The sequence below is a fragment of the Microtus ochrogaster genome, chromosome 1, assembly GCF_000317375.1.
Source record: "Microtus ochrogaster isolate Prairie Vole_2 chromosome 1, MicOch1.0, whole genome shotgun sequence".
Lineage (NCBI taxonomy): Eukaryota > Metazoa > Chordata > Mammalia > Rodentia > Cricetidae > Microtus > Microtus ochrogaster.
The window spans coordinates 50711637-50731357 of NC_022009.1; the positions used below are offsets into that span (position 1 = coordinate 50711637).

Here is a 19721-nt window from a genome sequence, read left to right on the forward strand (position 1 = left end):
TTCAGTGTAATATTTTTATTAAAATGTTTTATTTTTGCTTATCTACAGACTAAGATTTCTTGAGATAATAAATCAAAAATAGTTTCAAAAGTAAAAACACTAGTAAATACTATTAAAATGGTTCCTTTGTTGACTGAATTCTTTAAAAAAAAAAAGCCATAGTAAGAAACATAGAGAATAGGAAATGGTGACTTCAAATCTAAAGCTAAAGTATCCATGAAAACCTGAGAGAAAATAAATGAGGAACTGAAAGGGGAAATGCTTCCAACAGTGAAAACTTCCAAATAAGATACCGGCCAAGAAAATGGCTCAACAAGTAAAAGCCGTAGCCAATCAAGTCTGACAAACCCCAGAACCCATGTAAAAGCCGGATGCAGGTGCACACAGCTGCCGCATTCCTATAGCAGGATGAGAGGTGAAGCAAGGAGAATCCGCCTTAACCCCTCAGCTCAGCAAGCCTAAACATGCAGAAAGAGGCCCATTTCAACAATGTGGAAGGCAAAACCAACTCCTGAACGTTGTCTTCTAACCTCCACTCACAGAGTGTGGCACAAATGAACACACAGTCAATCAAGAAATTAATGGAGCAAAAGAAATATAGCTAGTAAACTTAAAAAACGTTAGGGTGATACTATAGGAGGAACCCTAACACAGAGACGCACCTGCGCGGACCTTCTTTTCCACTCTCTCCAGCATCTGCCGGCCGCGCACCTCTCTAACCAGGAGGTCATGGTAGGCAGCAGTCTGCCTGAGCTCTTCTTTCCTGGCCCTTCTGTCTTTCTCTCTCTCTCTGTCTTTGCCTCGACTATGAACCTTCTCTGAATCTTGCTCTCGATGTCTTTCTTTCGGCCTGTCTTTCTCACGGTCTTTCACGTCTTTCCTCCTTTCCTTGTGCTTCTCCCGGTCTCTCTCCCCACGAGGACGCTCTGTGGAGGGGTGAAGGTCTCTCTCGGCAGTCCTCTCCTTGTGGCGGGCCTCCCGGTCTGGGTCCCTGCTCTTGTGTTCTCTGTAATCAAGAAGACCCAGTTCTGACTCCTTGTGCGTCTTCTTTTCTCTGAGTTTCTTCTCTTCCTTGGGACTACCTGATTGTACAGCCTGAAACAACACAAGGAAGAGCTTCCTTGACCAGGAAAGCCACACGCATTGACTTCCACTCATCAAAAACGCTTAAAAATCACTGGCTGCAGTAAGATTTTCTCAGTCCAGCAAGATGAGAGATGGAGCTGAATGAATATTCTTAGAAATACTCACTGGAGTCCCGCTTAACATTTCAACAAATACGATACTGCCAATCACCCCAAATAGCAGAGGTTTTCATGTTTATTGACAGATCAAATCTGAAATTTCATTAATAAAATACAGCCTATAGTAAAAAGAGATAACGAAGCTGTGTTTTAAAGTTGTTGAGGCAAGAACCACTTGTTTACTACACATGGAATAAAGCCAGTTAGACACCACAGCACTTAAGAGGCAGGAGCAGGTCCATCTCTGTGATCTGGTTTGCATAAGTTCCAGGCCAGGCCAGGCTACATAGTGAGATCCTGTGTCAACAACAACAACAAAGCCAGACATGGGTGGCACATGTAATACAGCACTCAGGAGAATGGGACAGAAGGATCACAGTCCCTTCAGTTCAAAGCAGCCTGGATTACAGAGTGAGACCCTATTTAAAATTAATTAATTAATAAAACTTTTACTATGAAACTTTCAGAAGAACTAAATCTCAATCACAAAACTCAAGCTGGTGGGGCCTCCAGACTGGGCACCTCAGTGCCAGAGCAGGACTACAACCCATAGGAGCTCCAGAAGTACTAAACCCCTGGCTTCGTCTTTGATCCAAAATGCCTTCTTATAATGAACTTCTTGTAACCAAAGCTATGCAAGGCTATGCCAAGCTGGTCGCACTGTCCAAAAGACCATGAAGGTTCCATGTGAATCCCAAATAAGTCTTTAAAATATATTACCTTTAGGTGTCTTCTAAGGTCATCTGCTTTCCAAGTGTCATCTTTGGTTCTTCTCTAAAATCAAAGTACAAAATCAGAACTATCAAGTCAGGCATGGTGGGACACACCACATCCTATCACTCAGGAAGCGGAGTCAGAAAGATTCCAAGTTCCAAGACACTTTAGTCTATATAAGGAGGTTCTAGGTGAAATAACCAATTTTGTGTTTTCATTATACTGTTTGTATCAAGAATAACTAACTAGCACATACTTGCTCTCCTACTGAAATGAAAGATGATCCAAACAGAGACCACAATGGGACCCACAACTGTAACCCCAGCACTTGGGTGCTTAGGAAGGAGGATGCAGAGTCCGAGGCCAGCCTCACATACATAGGGATATTCTGTCTCAAAAGGAAACAAAAAAAGGATACAAATAAAGATTTGTTCAAAATAATTCACTAGTCTAAAGTGATCCATAATTATTACAGGACACATTCATTTAGCTACTTCAAAAACTACTAAACATACCGAACAAAACTGACAACATAACGGTGGCAGCTACAGGACAGATCTAGGGCAAGCACTCTGTGAGCACGTGTCAGACGTGAACCAGAAGGATCACACTGGCTGCTTTCTAGAGGCCTGTGTTCAAGTCCCAGCACCTACACAGCACTGACAACTGTCTACAACTCCAGTTGCAGGGGCTCTCACCTCATCTTCTAGCCTCCTCAGAAAACAGGCAAGTTTACAGATATACAAGCAGGCAAAACACCCATACACATAATTTTTTATTTAAGAAAAAAATGCCAGAAAGTATTTTTCCGATAGGCCACAATAAACTCTCTCATCCCAAGTACTGAGCACAGGGCTGAGTCAAGGATTTCTGCTCCTTCTGCTGTGGCTTGCCCATCCTAGGCCAGAAGGAGACAGTATGACTACCAAAAAATATGGCTCCCACTTTGCCTTCCTTGACTACCTACTACAGGAGCTCAGCTGTAAAGAAGGGCACTATAGCAGAGGCCCCACAGCATCCTCTGGAGGCCAGATTGTGAGAGTCCACCCAATGAAGCACCACGTACAAGCCCCAAACCTGAATGTGCCTATTTGAGATCCCAGACGTTAGAGGAGCAGAATAAGTCTTCTAAGTTGTATGTTCTCAAATTCCAAATCCACAAAAACAGAAGCAAAATAAAAAACATCACTGATGTTCTAACAAATTTAAAGTGATTTTCTTTCTCTACAAAAATAAAAACCAGTAGGTAAGGGTAGACAAAATTTTCATTTAGCATCCAGTGTACATCAGATACTATACTAGGTCGAATACACTATTTGAATCTCATAAACCTGTTGAGAAGAGTACTGGGTACTAGAGAAGTGGGTCAGTTGGTAAAGGAGTTGCCTCAAATGTGGGAGGAACTGCCAGGCATAGTGGCACACACCTTTAATCCCAGTACTCCGGAGGCAGAAGCAGGTGGATCTCTGAGTTGAGGCCAGCTTGGTCTACAAAGCGAGTTCCAGACAGCCAAGGATTACAGAGTAAGAGCCTGTCCCAAACAAAACAAAACCAAAGTATGAAGAACTAAGACCTTGTTCTCAGAACTCCAACTTAAAAGCCTGATGTGGCTGGCCCTCCTTCCAACTCACCTCCATGCCCAGGGCTTCAGCCTTTTGCTGCAGACCCACTGTCCACCTAGATCTCCCCAAAAGAGAAACTCCCCACAACACATAATGATCAAAACACTAAATTACAGAACAAAGAAAGAATATTAAATGTGGCCAGGGAAAAAGACCAAGTCACATATAAAGGTAGGCCCATTAGAATAACACCTGATTTTTCAATGGAGATTTTAAAAGCCAGGAAGGACCTAGTTAAGCTCTGAGAGACCACAGGTGCCAGCACAGATTACTCAACCCAGCAAAGCTATCAATCACAATCCACTAAGAAAGAAAAACATGTCAAGATGCAAAACAATTAGCTGTCAACTAATCTAGTTCTACAGAAGGCACTCCAGGGAAGCTGAGACTGCAGAGAAGGCTGCCGGCACCAGCAGCTCTCTTCCTAATGCTGCAGCCCTTTGATAGAGTTCCTCATGCTGTAGGGAGCCCGTTCATAAAACCATTCAGTTGTTACCTCCAAAGGTGTAATTTTGCTACTGTTATGGATCATAATGTAAATATGATATGCAGGTTATCTGACATGCAACCCCCAAAGAGGATGAAATCAACAGATTAAGAACCGTTGGACTATAGACAGGAGGACACAAGAATTAAATAATCCCAGAACAGTGTATTAAATAGTGGGAGAGGGGGCAGGGAAACAACCCCACAACAACAACAAATAACAAGAATAAACCCTGATCATTAATAACTCCCAAGAGTCTCAACTCCCCAATAAAAAGACATAGACTAACAGACTGGATTAAAAAACAGGCTCCATATTTCTGCTGCATCCAAGAAACACACCTCACCTGAAGGACAGATATCACCATAGAATCAAAGGATGGAAAAAGGTATTCCAAGCAAATGAACACCCCCCCCAAAAAAAAAGCAGGTATAGCCACTTTAAATACGAGACAAAACAGACTTCAAGCCAAAACTAGTCAGAAGAAACAGGAAAAAAGGCACTACATACTCAGCAAAAGGGAAAAAATGGATGTTACACTTCTAAAGATTTATGCACCAAACACAAGGGCACCCAAGTTCATAAAAGAAACACTACCATGGCTAAAATCACACTTTGGCCTTCACACAGTGATAGTGGATGACTTCAGTACCCCACTCCCATTAACAGAGAGCTCGTCCAGACAAAAACTAAGCAGAAATACTGGAATTCAACAACATCATAGGTCAAATGGACATAACAGGCATCTACAGAACATTCCACCCAAACACTAACAAACATACCTTCTTCGCAGCAGCTCATGGAACTGTCTCCAAAAGTGACCACGTATTAGAACACAAAGCAAGTTTCAGCACATATAAGGAAACTGGAATAACACCCCGTCCCCAGCCCGAGCACCATGGATGAAAGCTGAATATCAACAACGGCAGAAATGACAGGAAGCTCACAAACTTCGTGGACACTGAACGGCTCACTGCTTAATTTCAAGAAAGAAATAAAAAATTAAAAAAGTTTTTAGAATTGAATGAAAATGAAAATACAACATACTCAAACCTAAGGGACACAGTGAACATAGCTCTTAGAGGCAAGTTCATAGCACTAACTGCTGCCATCAAACAACTGGAACTTCATGCTACACCTGACAACGCTAGAAAAAGAAGAAGAAATAACACCCCGAAACAGCAGACGACAAGAAATAATCAAACTCAGGAGTAGAATCAATGAAATAGTAACAACAACAAAAACCAATATAAAGAATCAATAAAACTAAGAGCTGGGTCTTTGGGAGAAAAACCAACAAAATGGAGAAACTTGTACCCAGTAAACCAAAAGATGGAAAGATAATCAAAATTAATTAAAGCAGATGAAAAAGGACCCATCATAACAGACACTGAAGTAATTCATAGGATTTATCATAAGCAATTGATGGAATCATAAGGACCAGAAAATTTCGACATGGATTTCTTAATACAAAGGACCTACAAAAGTTAAAGTCAACAACCATATCTACTGTAGACTCAAATGTGGCACCTTTCAGCTTTTTTATTTGTTATTTGCTTTTGTTTTGTTCTGTTTTAAACTATAAAGAAGATCAGCCCCCATAAAGGGTGCCTCGAGACCAGGAGTTCTATGCCTTCCTTAGGTTGATTCTCAGCCATGCCTCTAGGTAAGTTCAGAAACTCCTCCACAAACAGCACCTGGAGCAGAATAGGGAGAAGCGGTTGCAAAGCTAAGAACCCCCCCCCCCGACCCAAACTCCACCTCCAGCTCTCTCCTCAGTTCCGAGGGAGAAATGCGGTCTCTTTTGCTGCGAAAGAGTGGGGAAACACGGGCGCGGGCTGAACCCCGCGGCACACCAACCTTTCCAGGCTCCATGGCTCCTCGAGGCCGGGGCAGCCGCGTGTCTTCAGCCCAGGAGGCGCGGGGCACCCGGGGAAGTCAAATCCGTTGTCGCTCAGCCTCCACTGACCAGCCAAGGCCTACGGGTCGAGGCTCCCCTAGCAGGCTGGCGTTCCCGTCTCCTAGCAACCAGTTGACGTCGCAGGCCCGGCATGCCCCACGGCTGTTCCCAGTACGCCTGCGCAAACTTGCTTTTCGCAAACCGGCGGGAGCCTTGTAAGCTAAGGTGTGTGTCTGGTTTCCTGAGCGGCTTTTGTATCTTGTGGTGTCCTTGTCTCATCCTTGGTGCCCACAGTTGACAACGAAAGATGAAAAGGAGACGATGGATGAGCTTTATACTCAACAAGCTTTGTCTTTCAAATCGCACCCCATAGACTGTCTTTTAATGAAAACCGTTTGTGGTCGGCTGTGATGGTGCACACTTTTAATCCTATTAAAATGGAGACAAGACAGGAACATCTTTGTGAGTTCAGACCAGGCTTTCTCCATGCTAATCATAGGATGTATCTGCTGAAAGGTTGAGGAGTGAACGTATGTTACCATTCTGAGCTTCTGCAGACGAGAAATTTACTTTGCCCCACTTTTCCAAGCCACAGGCTACTGTAACCAAGTTTAGGATTTATGACAGTCTGCCTGCTCAAGGTGGTCGCTAACCCAAATCCTTGGCATACAAAAAGTACTAACAAATACACTAATTCTTTCATATTTGCCTAAAGTCTATTATTATCTTTGTTTCCATTTATCGGCACATTCTTTAGAAGGAAGGTGATCTTGGTGGTGGATGTAACTTATTTTGCTCCAGTTCTCATAGCAACTTGTTTTACTGGTTTTTGTCTATGGCCAAAAAGAATGATAAGCTTTTGCAGATTGCTCACCGAGGCTGCTAAATGATCTGATGCCAATGCCCATTCTCTTAAGCCTTATATCACATCATACCTACCGGGAAAACAGCTGATGGAAAGCACCGTTATTGAATGAGAAATAAAGCCACTGCCCACCGTGCTAGGAAAAGTCACACAAATTTCAAGCAGCATCCTCCGTTATCTGCAACCATGCTCCTACTTAAACCCACTTTTCTCCACTCCAGTCCAACTAACCCTTGCTTCATCACAGACAATACCCTCTAAAATGAAGTCACCCAGTTAGGTCATGCAACCACTGACTGACACAGTAAAACGTGCACCCCCACCTCTGACCGTTCACTACCCGGGGTAACTGAAAATAACCTTGGCTAATAAGACAATAATGGCTTCCTGGGAGAACACAATATTTTTGCATAGTCACACAAGTATACTAGCTGCCATGGGTAGGAGAGGGACTTCATTCCTACCTGAGTTAGGGCAGCTGTTTCAAAGTAGTGGTGAGTGGGATCATCTAGAGCAGCAGAGGCAAGCAGAATCTTCTCGATGCTACCTGATGTTCATGGCCATCTCAGTGTCAAGAGTAGGACCACCAAAGGGGCATCAAACTCTATCAAGGTGTTCGGAGTACATAGGTGCAGTAGAGTCTTCCAGAACAAAGCCCAAGTCCATGGCAGGTATGATGATTTCTGTGACTAGGATGGTCTCTTTCAGGTAGCCACAGCTTATTGGGAGGGGAAGTTTGTTGAATCAGTTGTGATATATCCAATTTGAACAGCTGCCAATGTGACCACCCATGAATCAGTTGTGATGTATCTGATTGGAGCAGCTGAAACGTCACCACCCATGAGTCAGTTGTGATGTTCCTACTTAGATCAGCTGCAAACGTGATCACCCATGGAAGGGTGAAGAGTAGCTGTTTGGTTGACAATGGCCCTGCTCTGAAGTTTTTGTTGCTGTTGAACCACAAATTGACTTAAGATCTTCAGCAGCCTGCACCACCCAAATAGTGCACAGGTTCTACTCCTGGGGAAACAGGTCTGATAGGATGTACATACACCAAGAGGTCAACAGACCCATTCTCGGTAGCTTCTTTTATAAAGAAAATGTGCTTACTCATAATCCCAGCTGGGTGGGGGGCTGAGGCAAGAGATTTTGAGTTAAGAGACCAGACTGGGCTATATAGAGAGAAACTGTCTCAAACAAAATAACACATTATTTGAGTGCTCACACCAGGTATGAGAGAAAGGCCAATGAGATGACAGAGCTAGTTAAGATGCTCGTGGTCAGCCTTGACATCCTACACTCATCATTTAGGATCACGTGGTAGAAGGACAGAAGAGAGAGGCTGGATCCTGCAGAATTACCAATATCTTCATGCCTCACTATTTCTGAAGAGTTAAGAGGTTTTTCCACCTATAGATGGCAACAAAACAATTATTTCCTTAGTATCTGATTTTTCAATAAATCATATAAGCCTTGCAATATTTTCCACATTTGCTTATTTACTAGAAGATTCTGTGAATCCAGGCTGACGACCTGGTAACTTCCAGAGTGCTAGAAATAGAAAATATACATTCTGGCCCTCTAGTGCTCATAACTATTGAGAAAGATTATATAGTCAATCATTAAATGATGTAAAAGATCAAGAGCAGATTATAAATTGCAGCGGTTGAGTAAATGACAGATATCTGCCTAGAATAAAAGAATGAACTTAAGACAGGCTTCATTTTGGTTAGAATTTTAAGCATAATTAACCAGAAAAAGAGCTAGGACTCAACACTCTGAGGCAGAAAAACAAAAGTAGATACAAACTTCGAGGGAGGAAAGGGTTGGAGTGCTCAGGAGTAACTGTATTTATAACAGAGCTGTGCAGTTGAAATACAATGTGAATTCTACGTGTGGTTACATATTTTCTAGTAGGTGTGTGTGTGTGTGTGTGTGTGTGTGTGTACATGCGCATGCCCACGCGCAAACACACTTTTGTAGGCCAGAAGTCAGTCTTGCGTCTGTCCTCAAAATCTGTCCAACTTGTCTTTTGAGATAAGAAAACTCACTAGGATCTGGGGCTCTCTGATAGACTGGCTGACTGGCTGGAGCGTGCAGGGTCTTTTTTGTCTCCATCTTCCTAGCCCTGGGACTACAAGTGCTAACACCTTGTCCAGCTTTTTAAGTAGTCTGGGGATCAAACTCAAATCCTCATTTTTGCATAACAATCACTTTTAACTGACTGAAGTATCTCCCCAACTCCTAAAGTTATATTGTTTGCATGTGTGTTTCTGCAGTGTGTGGATATGTGTATACACGCTTGCACATGTGAGGATGTGCACAAGGTGAGTTGTGTTTCCCCTGTGTGCATGTGCTTGTAGAAGCAAGAGACTGATGTCAGGTGTCTTCTTTGATTGCTCTCCACTTTGATTCACAGAGTCAGGATCTCTTGCTGAACCGAGATCAGCTAATATGTCAGCCAAATGGCTTCAGAGAGTTCTGCCTCCTGAGCACTAAGAAGCAGGCTGCCTTACCTGGCTTTTGTTTGAGTGTTGGGGATCTGAACTCTGGTCCTCATGCTTATATGACAAGTGTTTATTGATTGAGCCATGTATGTTACTAGCCCCAATAGCCACATTTTAAAAGTTGAAAACATTAATTCAAATGTATATTTTACCAAAGAGACAGACATCAATTGTTATCTCTTTATCATGTAATATACTGAAATACTAAATCATTTTAAATTTTTGTACTGTCTTCAAAGTTCTGTACTTACAGTATATCTCAAATTAAGACTAGCCACATCCCAAGTACCCCAACCTGTGTTTAGTAGCTTCTGTAATGAGCAGAGCATACCTACAGTAAAGGGTCTGCATTGTTCCTGGGGAGGTGGCTAGAGATGAAAAGGGAGGTGTATGCAAATCTGTAAAGGGTACTGAATGTTATGACACAAAACTTTTAAATGTAAGGCTATAAAACAATGCATTCAAGTGGAAGAAAATGTGTTGTAGTTGGATCTTGGGATGGGTTCATGGAAAAAGAATAGAAGCCAGCAATAAGGGGAAGGGCCAAGTGAGGAGCACTACCCTCTGCTCTAGAGCACAATCCTACTGTTGTTGCCTAGGTCTCCACACCATATTTAGATGCATGGCCTTTATGTAAGTAGCTTGCCTGAGAGATGGACGCCTTCCTTCACTCCTGTCCATTCACAGCTAGTTCCCAAAAAATTCTTGTGTTGATCAAGCACCATTTCCACTGCAAATTTAATTCAAAGTCCATAGCTTATGCACTTATTATTATCCTATGTCTTCTCCTTTTATATAATTTTAATTTTTAATTTCTATGTCCTTAGTTATGCTGTACACTAGTTTATATTTCATGTTATGATAGATAAAAAGTCATTGTATTTACATATTTTATATATATGAGCACTTTATTTGCATGTATGCCTGAATGACAGACGAGAACATCACACAGAAGAGGACAACAGATCCAATCACAGGTTGTGAACCACCTGTGGTTGCTGGGAATTAAACTTAGAACCACTGAGCCATCCAAACATAATCTTTTTATTTCACAATGAAAGCCAACTTTGTTACAAAAATCAGTACCTTCCTCTGACATCTCTCCAGGTTTTATAGTTACATGTGGCATTGGCAGAATGTCCTTGTATATAGATGCTTCATAAAGACTACCTACATTGTTAACATAAGCTTGATATTTATACAAAGTGGCAGTGAGACAGAATAGCATATACCTTACCCTTCCCCAAAGTATACACTTTGTTTTCTTCTTTTTACCAACTCACTGAAATTCAAAAGCAAGGTTTATTGTGCAACCATGTTCAAAGCGCCAGGGACGGGACCTCATCAGCGCAGCAGCGAGAGGAGGTAACCCACCCTTCTAGAGGGCACTATTTAAAGGCAAAAATCAGAAAAGTTACATTAGCAGAGTATGAGGTGATGGGTTCACTCCTGATTGGCTCGAGTCTAGGGACTTTTCACAAATTTTATTTTCGAACCTCACCTATTGCTTGTCAAGTTTTCTTATCATCTAACCTTTGGGTGGGGGACATTCTACTGTTTTCTGTACATTCTAGATGGTTACCCTGTTACTTTTGCCCATAGCCATTTCTGAGGACTGGAATATTTTATGGGAAATAGCTTACATAAGCCACAAGATGGAGGCGGAGAACAAAATGGAGGAACTTTTGTTCTTCACTTAATTAAGGTAATCTTGGTAAATTGCTCACAGATATGTTCAGAGATTTATTTCCATAGTGGTTCAAAAATCATCAAGCTGACAATTAAGATTAACCATCATAGATAATATTTGAGATCTCCATCTTGGGTGTAGCATGATTAATGAAAACCCAAAGACAGAAATTGGAGTTCAATCTGAAGTTCAGAAAAGCAAAATAGCCAGCCACTGGCTTTACCTCAGTCTGAAATGGTGATGCTGCCTCCAGAGATATCAGAATGAGACTGTGCCTGAGAGTGGGCTACTTCCACCTTTTACTCCTCTCTAGCGCTGGGATTAAAGGTGTGCACCACTACCGCCCAGTCTCTATGGTAAACTAGTATAGCTACTAGTTTAGATTAAAGATATGTGTCACTACTGCTTGGACTGTAAGGCTGATTAGTGAGGCTATTTTACTCTCTGAACTTAAGGCAAGCTTTATTTATTAAAATACAAATGAAATAGCGCTACACTTGGGGACCCACTTCATGCTCAGTGCACCAAGTTGTGGCTCCTCCCCTGGAGCTGCCCTCTTCAAACTCCACCCCTGAGAAAGTCATCCAAAAGTCAGTCCCTCCTTGGGGCTGCTCAAGACCACACCTATAGGCTACTTAAAAACCTGGTAGCCATATTTGTCATGTGATTCCTCTCCTGCCCTCCTGAGGGTCACCCAGGAGTTGCTTTGCTCTGTTCCTTAAACCTGAATTTAATAATTTGGTTTGACTGGCTTATAACATCAGCAGTGATGGATTTCCAATAACTAGGAATTCAAAGCTTATCATCTTGGTGCTTCTGAATTACAGGACTTCACTCCATTGGGGTTACCCAGAAGCTTAATAGGCCTGTCTCATATCAGTGTCTCAGGACCCTGGATTTATACTAACCCCAGGCACAAAGATTCTTTCCAGTTACTGCAAGAATATCGATTTAATTACAAAGACACCAGGCACAAAAATAACAACTCAGGGACTTCTTGGACAGGGCAGCATTTTGTAGAATTAGGATTCTACTGTTAAGCTTCAAAGACCTTAAAGGGATTAGAGAAAGGCCTGTGAGATTAGACCCTTAAAACAATATAGCTACTGGGCTTCCTAAAATAAACATTTACTTCTGCAGAAGCCTTGGATTTCCCTTCTTTTTGTGCATACACGAGTGACGGTAATTAGTAATTAAAGTTCTAACCCAAAATTAGGGACCCTTTCATAACTGTTTACTATCTTTCCATGGGGCATGGGACAGCACCCTTGACTCAAGGCACAGAGAGCTGTGATCCTCTTGGTTAGTAAATGAAGTATGAGAAAGAACTATTAGACTGTAGAACCTGGCCAGACTTCAAATTCTGCTACCTTACTGCCAGATCCTAGCCCAGTGGCCTTTCTACAGCATTCCTGTGTGGAGACACTTGGCCTGCAGTGTAGACCAGATCTACAAGATTCCACACTTTCTCAATCAGAAGTTACTTAGCTCACAGATGGTGGTAGTTTACAGAGGCGGGACACAGACTTCAGGGTATGCAATAGTGAGCTTTACAGAGGTCACAGGATCTAGGCTCGTCTGGATGATTCCATGTCAGTCCCCAAAGCAGGGCTAATTGCTCTCATCTGGAGGCAGGAATGAAACTTAACATTTACACAGATTTAGCTTATGCTTTTCTCTGCAGCCAGCTGGAGATATGAGCCTCCTTACTGCCCACAATAGTCTAATTAAACATGCTTCTGAGAGTCTGACACTATTGGAAGCTACCTGAATTCCGACACCATCACAGATTGAACAGCCCATCAAAATATTATTATAACATCTTTCAAAGGAACAAATGGGCAGATCATCAGGGCAGACAAGGAACTCAGCTTCCACTCCAGGCTTAATTTTTAATCTCCTGCCTATGTCCACAATACACCCCCAGGTCACCAAAAGGGTTCAGATGAGGGCCTCAGAAGTGCCCCAGCGGGATGGTTCCCAACTCCTGACAACAAGCTGTTTGTTGTTTCCTAGGTCCTTTCAATGAAAGATTTGTAATTTTTGTCAGGCCACACATCTGAGGACCAAAGTCCTCCAAATTCTGTAGAGTTGTTCTCCATGGGCATAAATGTTCTGTAGACTTTGTGGTTCATTTCTAACATGTATCCTATCACCAGGCCAGTCCTGCGGTGTCTCCCACACATCACTTCCAGCACGCAACAACTTGCTGGGGGAAGATAAACTAAAACATTTCACTCCATATCCCTATGTAAGGGACTCAAACATTTGCTAGTTCCAGTAGACTTTCTCCCGGTGACTAGAGAATTCCCCACTGACATAGAAAGGGCCTCAGAGGTAGCCACTGCTTTATAGAACATGCCACTTCCTGCTGTGTGCTTCTCTAGTCCATAAAGTTTTAAAATGGCCAGGCTTCATTCTCTATAGTGGGAAGCCTTGCTCAGCCTTGACTGGGGGCAGGAGGGGGGGGGGCTTGATCCTGCCTCAACTTCAGGTGACAGTCTTTGTTGACTCCCCATGGGAGGTCTTACCCTTTCTGAGGAGTGGATGGGGGATGGGGGAGGGAGGTGAGGGTAGAATACCTGTGGTTGGTATTTAAAATGAATAAAAATTTAAAATAAAATAAAAAATGGCCATGCTTTCATTTTCCAATATCATTCACAGAGTAAGTGAAGCTCTTAAAATTAAATATTACCTCTCTGCTACCTGACACCTTCAATCTTCTGAAAAGAAATGAAAGGGTCTAATCTAACTCATCAAACACACACATCCACTCTCCATCCAACTGCACTTTCAGCTGCTGAATGCTCCTGAGTCTGCCACTCATCTTAGCCCTTCTGAAATCCTTTATGGTAGGTCCTTTCTTTAGGCAATCCTCTGGCTAGATTGAAGAGTTTCATTAACTGTATCCATATGCTATATCACTGGGACAGGTTATCAAAGTCATTACTGGCTACCAGGGTAAGTACAGCCCCAAATGTAATCTCACCTTTTGAGATCACCTCAAAAACTCGGGACTGGATCTTTTTTCTTCTCTCTCTCTCTCTCTCTCTCTCTCTCTCTCTCTCTCTCTCTATCTCTATCTCTATCTCTATCTCTATCTCTGTCTCTCTCAATTTTTCAATTGGAGCCTGTCCCAGAACTAGCTCTGGAGACTGAGCTGGCCTTGAACTCATAGAGATCTGCCTGCCTCTGCCTCTTAAATACTGGGATTAATGGTAAGTGTCACCACTACCTGGCAAGGACTGGATCTATCTTAAAACTCACTCACAGAATAAAACACCATTTGAAGCTATTGGGACCACACCTTTCAATCCTATTCATACCTCCAACTAAAGTCACATTATAGGCCTATCCTTATAGGTTCACGCCCAGAGTAAAGACTGGTCAACTCCAGACACCCATATGGTGTATTCCTGTAAGGCTCTTGGAGATCTTTTTTTTTTTTCCTGTAACACCCACATAAAAGTCAACCTCAAAAGTCCTCTTAGTCTGTCACAGTGTTAACAATGATTAAAAGTCCAAAGTTTAAATCCTCTGAAACTCATGGCAGTTTCATAACTGTGACTGCCTGTAAAACCAAGAGCAAAGGCAGATCACGTACTTCCAACATACAATGGCACAGAACATACATTACTGTTTCAAAAGGGAGGAAAGGAGCATAGTGAGGAAATACTGAACAAAACAATGACAAAAACCTTCAGGGCAAACTCCAAAGTCTTCATCTCCTTGTCTGGTATCAAATGTTTTCATCTCCAACTCCTTCAGCTTTGTTGACTGTAACACACTTCTCTCTCTTGGGCTGGTTCCACTCTCCATTAGCAGCTCTCTTTGGCAGGTATCCAACAGCTCAACTTGGGTGACTGTCTCTGTCATTTCTAGAATTTTGGAAGTTGCTTAAAATGCACTTCCTGTTAACTTAGGTAATATTATATCCTTCTGGGGTCTTTGATAGAGTTGAAGAATACATAGTTATAATTATCATTTTCCTTAGTTATGATAAAAGATAAAGTAGATATAAATATTGTAACTGTAATTTTTGCTTGATACCTGGTTTGTTCTTGTTGTTATATGTAATTTTACTATGTTAAAGTTAAAACCTTCCTTTTTATTTGGACAGAAAAGGGGACATGGTGTGGGAAGTCCTTCTGTATAGGTGTTGTTTTTATTGGTTAGTGTATAAAGATGCTGCTTTGGCCTGTGATTGGGCAGAATAGAGCTAGGTGGAAAAACTAAATTGAATGCTGGGAGAAAATAGGTAGAGTCAGTGAGATGCCATGTAGCTGCCAGAGGAGAAAGATGCAAACCGCCAGTCAGAACTTTGCTGGTAGACCATAAGCCTCATGGTAAAATATGAAATAATAGAAATTGGTTAACTTAAGATGTAAGAACTAGCTAGAAATACACTTAAGCTATTGGTCAAACATTATTGCAAATAAAATAGTTTCTGAGTTATTATTTCGGGTATGGATAGCTGGGAATGAATGAGCAGCCTCTGCCAGCAACTGTCATCACCAAAGGAAGTCGGGCAGGAATTCAAACAAGGCAGGAATCTGGAGGTAAGAGCTGGTACAGAAGTCATGGGGAATGCTGTTTACTGGCTTGGTCCTTATGGCTTGTTTAGCCTGCTTTCTTACAGTACTCAGGACTACCACCCCAGCGATAGCACCACCAACAATGGGCTGGGTCCTCCCCCATCAATCACTAAGAAAATGCACTCTAGGTTTGCCTACATCCCAAACTTATGGAGGCATTTTCTTAACTGAGGTGCCCTCCACTCTGGTGATACTACTTGAATCTAGTTGATATAAAACTAACCAGCACACCTTGAGTCTCAGAATTAACTTTGTGGACTTTTAAACATGATACTGGAGGACTATGGAGACTTTGGAAGTTGAATTAAATACATTTTGCATTATGATGTGGCCACAAGACTATAGGAGGCAGGAAGTGGCATATGCTGGTTTAAATGAGACTGCTCCCCAATAGGCTCATATGTCTGAATATTTGCTTCCCAGTTGATAGAACTGTTTGGTAAGGATTAGGAGATGTGCCTTTGTTGAAGGAAGTGTACGACTAAGAGTAGACTTCTCAGGTTTCAAAAGACCTGGGCTCTTTCTGTCTCTGCTTCCTGCTGGTGGATCAAGAAATGAGCTCTCAGCTGTTACTACTGCTGTGCCTTTCCTTTGCTGTCATGGAATTTAATCTACTGAAACCATCAGCTCAATTAATTGATTTATTTTAGAAGTTTCCTTGGCAATGATGGGGCACAGCAATGGAAAAGTATCTAGTACAGCTACTTAATCTTGTAGTATGATTGTTAATTTTCAGATTATAGACCATTGCTTTCCAGATAGTATTGTTTCAGAAATAGCAACTATTACTATCAATGTCAGCACCTTCTTCCTACCACCAAGGATGGAGAGAAGGCTCTAGATCAGCCTGCCTCCACAAAAGAGGGGAGATTGGGGTGGGTGGGGCTTGTCTTTTAAGGGGACAGGGTACCCAGATGACAGGGAAGGTCAGCAAAATGATAGCAGTGGTCACTCAAAATCACTCCAGAATAACCTGTCTCATATTCCACTTAAGATGAGAGCTGTGGTTTTTGTGTAATCATAAAGGTATAAAAATCCCTTACTTTTGTCACATGGACCCTGAATCCTCTCTTCAGAGCCCCAACATGCTGTTATTTATCTATGACATTAAGATGTCTTCCAATAAACTGCTTTCCTTTAACAATCCATTTCAGTGCCTCCCCTGAACCTGCATCTGAGGCCTTTCAAGTGTATTTTTAGGGTGTTTAAACAGGTTAACTAACTGTACCTTTGTTAGCTTTCTGGCCATTTCATCTTGTCAAGACTCAGTCTTTGCCTCTGCCTCCTGAGAGCAAGGAGAGGGAGATTCTTTTGTTTTGTTTTGGAACAAGGTCTCAATATGCAGCCTCACTGGTTTTAGAGCTTGCTTTGTGACCACAATGACATCACATTTACAGAGATCACCCTGCCTCTACCTCCTGAGTGCTGGAATTAAAGTCATGTGCTACCACACCCTGACTCTAAGTAACTTTTAAAGAATGGAGCATTAGAGGGATATTGATTGTAATGTCTGAATGAGGATGGCCCATAGGCTCATCCGTTTGAATACGTGGTCCCCAGTTGGTGGAACTGTTTTGGATAGAGTGGGAGGTACTGCTTTGTTGGAGGAGGTGTGCCATTAGGGGTGAGCTCTGCAGTTCCAAAGCCCTTGACATTCCTAATTAGTGTGCTCTCTCTCTCTGCCTTGTGCCTGTGAATAGGTTTGGGTTCTCAGCTACTGTTCCAGCATCAAGTCTGCCTGCTGCCATGCTCACTGCCATGATGATCACAGACTCACTCTCTGAAACTATTTTATAAGTTGTCTTAGTCATGGTTTCCTTTTACAACAATAGAGAAGTAACTAATATGTCAATAGATCAGTGTGTGTTTTTAACAATCACAGTAAGAAAGAACATACCCCACCCTTTTTTAATATTCTGGCTGCAAACCACATAAACCAATTTAAAAAGGCAGGTAGGATGTTTAAGAAGGCTTGGCTGTATTAAAAAAGCAAGCAAGCAAAAGAGAAAGAAGAAGGAAGAGATGAAGAAAAGAAGGAAGGAAGGAAGGAAGGAAGGAAGGAAGGAAGGAAGGAAGGAAGAAGAAAATCACAGAACCAGAGGAATAATAATAGTCTTTGTTGTTCTGGGCTGTAGAGCTAAAAAAGGGGAACGATCTGTTTCTTCCCCATCAGCAAGGGTCAAGGCTAGCAGCAACCTTATACCCCAAACAAGCAACAGTAGAAAAGATAATCACATTTACATAATCATAGTTGTACACATCACAGAGCCTTCAAAACAAAAACCCAAAGATGGAGAGTTATTGTGGTGGTCATGGTGTCTGTTCACAGCAATAGTGCTCTAATATTCCTTGCTTGGTTACTGTTCTTTGCCCATCTGCCTACTGTCACCTCTAGAATATGGCATGCCTTTGAAATGCTTTAATACATATCCACACATATTCAGGGGAGAGTCTTTCACAGGTGACTTTGCATTTGTTTATTCATTCAGTACCTATCACATAAATCATTTTTCAAATACATTGCTGAATCAAAAAATCAGGTTACAGAAAAGTAGAATCTTTAAAATATTTCTGTAGGCATCAGATACTATCTAATGACATTGGTAGCTTTTGTGTTGGTGGAAGCGGGTGTTTTTAATACATTGCAAAAAAGTTTTATTACCTGAATTACAAGGATGTTAGAGCTGACACAAAAGATGGGCAAAGAACGGCTATTGAGGTAAGAAATACAGCCTAAGATAACTTGACTCTGGATTTGCAACATTTCACAATCATAGTTGTAAATTATCCTTCTGGAAATTTTTCTTAAAAATTATGCCCATGTGTGTCTGTGCACATGAATACAGCACTTGCTGAGACCAGAGCTGTTAGATCCCATGGAGTTGGAGATAAAGGCACTGTGAGAAGCCAGGTATGGATGCTGGGAATGGAACTGTGCAATCTTACTGCTGGGCCTTCTCTCCAGCTCCTCTTCAGCAAACTTTAACGGAGACGGCCCCACCCCCACCAAAAGCTGCTTCACAGATGTTTCCTAAGAGTTTGGCCTTAAATAACGAGGAGCGGGGCTGGGGGCTAGGGACGGTGTCACACAACAAATGTAACTTTGACTCTAGTTGCTTTTATTATTATTATTTGGTTTGGTGGCTTGTTTTTTTGTTTTGTTTTGTTTGTTTTTGAGACAAGGTTTCTCTGTAGCTTTGGTGCCTGTCCCGGAACTAGCTCTTGTAGACCAGGCTGGCCTCGAACTCCCTTTGATCCGCCTGCCTCTGCCTCCCGAGAGCTGGGATTAAAGGAGCGCTCACCACCGCCCAGCCATCGTTTTTAAATCTGCCGGAAAACTGTTTTCCTAAACTCTCTGGGGCCAAGGTTTGGGAACGTCAGACCTGAGGAGTAACAGACCTGAGGCGTCACCACACTGTAAGGCCGCAGGAGGAATTTTATTCCTGGACGCACAAAGCTTTCGTCATCCTTCTTACTCTAGGCAAGGAACCGGGGGCAGCAAGGGGTTGTGGACTAGAACCCGGGCTCTAACACGCAACCACCTGAAGCCTGAGGAAATGCCCAGGGCTCCGCTACGAGCGCAACTCCGCCCGCTCGCTTTCCAGCCCGACGGGAACGTTGCATTTTTCAAGCATCCCTTCCGAAGGCCACGCCTGGCGCCCCGCGCTCCCACCCAGCCGGGTCGCAGCGTGCAGCCCCCTCACCGAGCGCAGAGGGACGCGCCCCACAGGTTAGGGGGCGGAGCCGGTCTGGCGAGGTGGCGCCGCCCACGACCCTCCCCGGCGCAGAGCTGCCCGGCCAGCCGTCTTCGCAAGGCCACTAGAGCGAGGGCGGGGCAGCCGCGCGTGACATACGCACGGTCCACTCGGTTCTTTTCCGAGGTCCCTGGCGAGTGGGCGGCGTAGGGCACCACGCCCGTCCCGTCCACTCTCGGTACAAACTGTCCCCGGACAGTTAATCCCCGCCTCCCCGCCCGAAGGGGTCAGGCGCACGGTGATGATGTCACCCAACGCAAGCTCTGCCTGAACGAGAGCCCCCCCCTCGGGAGAGGACTCTGGTGGAGGAGGACCTTGCGCACGATGATGACATCAGTCCCG

General features: G+C 43.0%; 1 protein-coding gene across 1 annotated transcript in view; it reads right to left on the reverse strand.

Annotated features, from left to right (window-relative positions):
- The window catches only part of Wdr60 (WD repeat domain 60), a 54605-nt gene extending 48512 nt beyond the window's left edge, over nt 1–6093 (reverse strand). The window contains exons 1-4 of the mRNA XM_005343692.3: nt 5928–6093; nt 1965–2018; nt 663–1095; nt 349–398 (exon numbers count right to left, since the gene is read on the reverse strand). Coding sequence (XP_005343749.1) covers nt 349–398; nt 663–1095; nt 1965–2018; nt 5928–5942 — 552 coding nt within the window. The 5' untranslated portion in view covers nt 5943–6093. The remainder of the gene's footprint in view (nt 1–348; nt 399–662; nt 1096–1964; nt 2019–5927) is intronic.
- Between the last annotated feature and the right edge of the window lie 13628 nt (nt 6094–19721).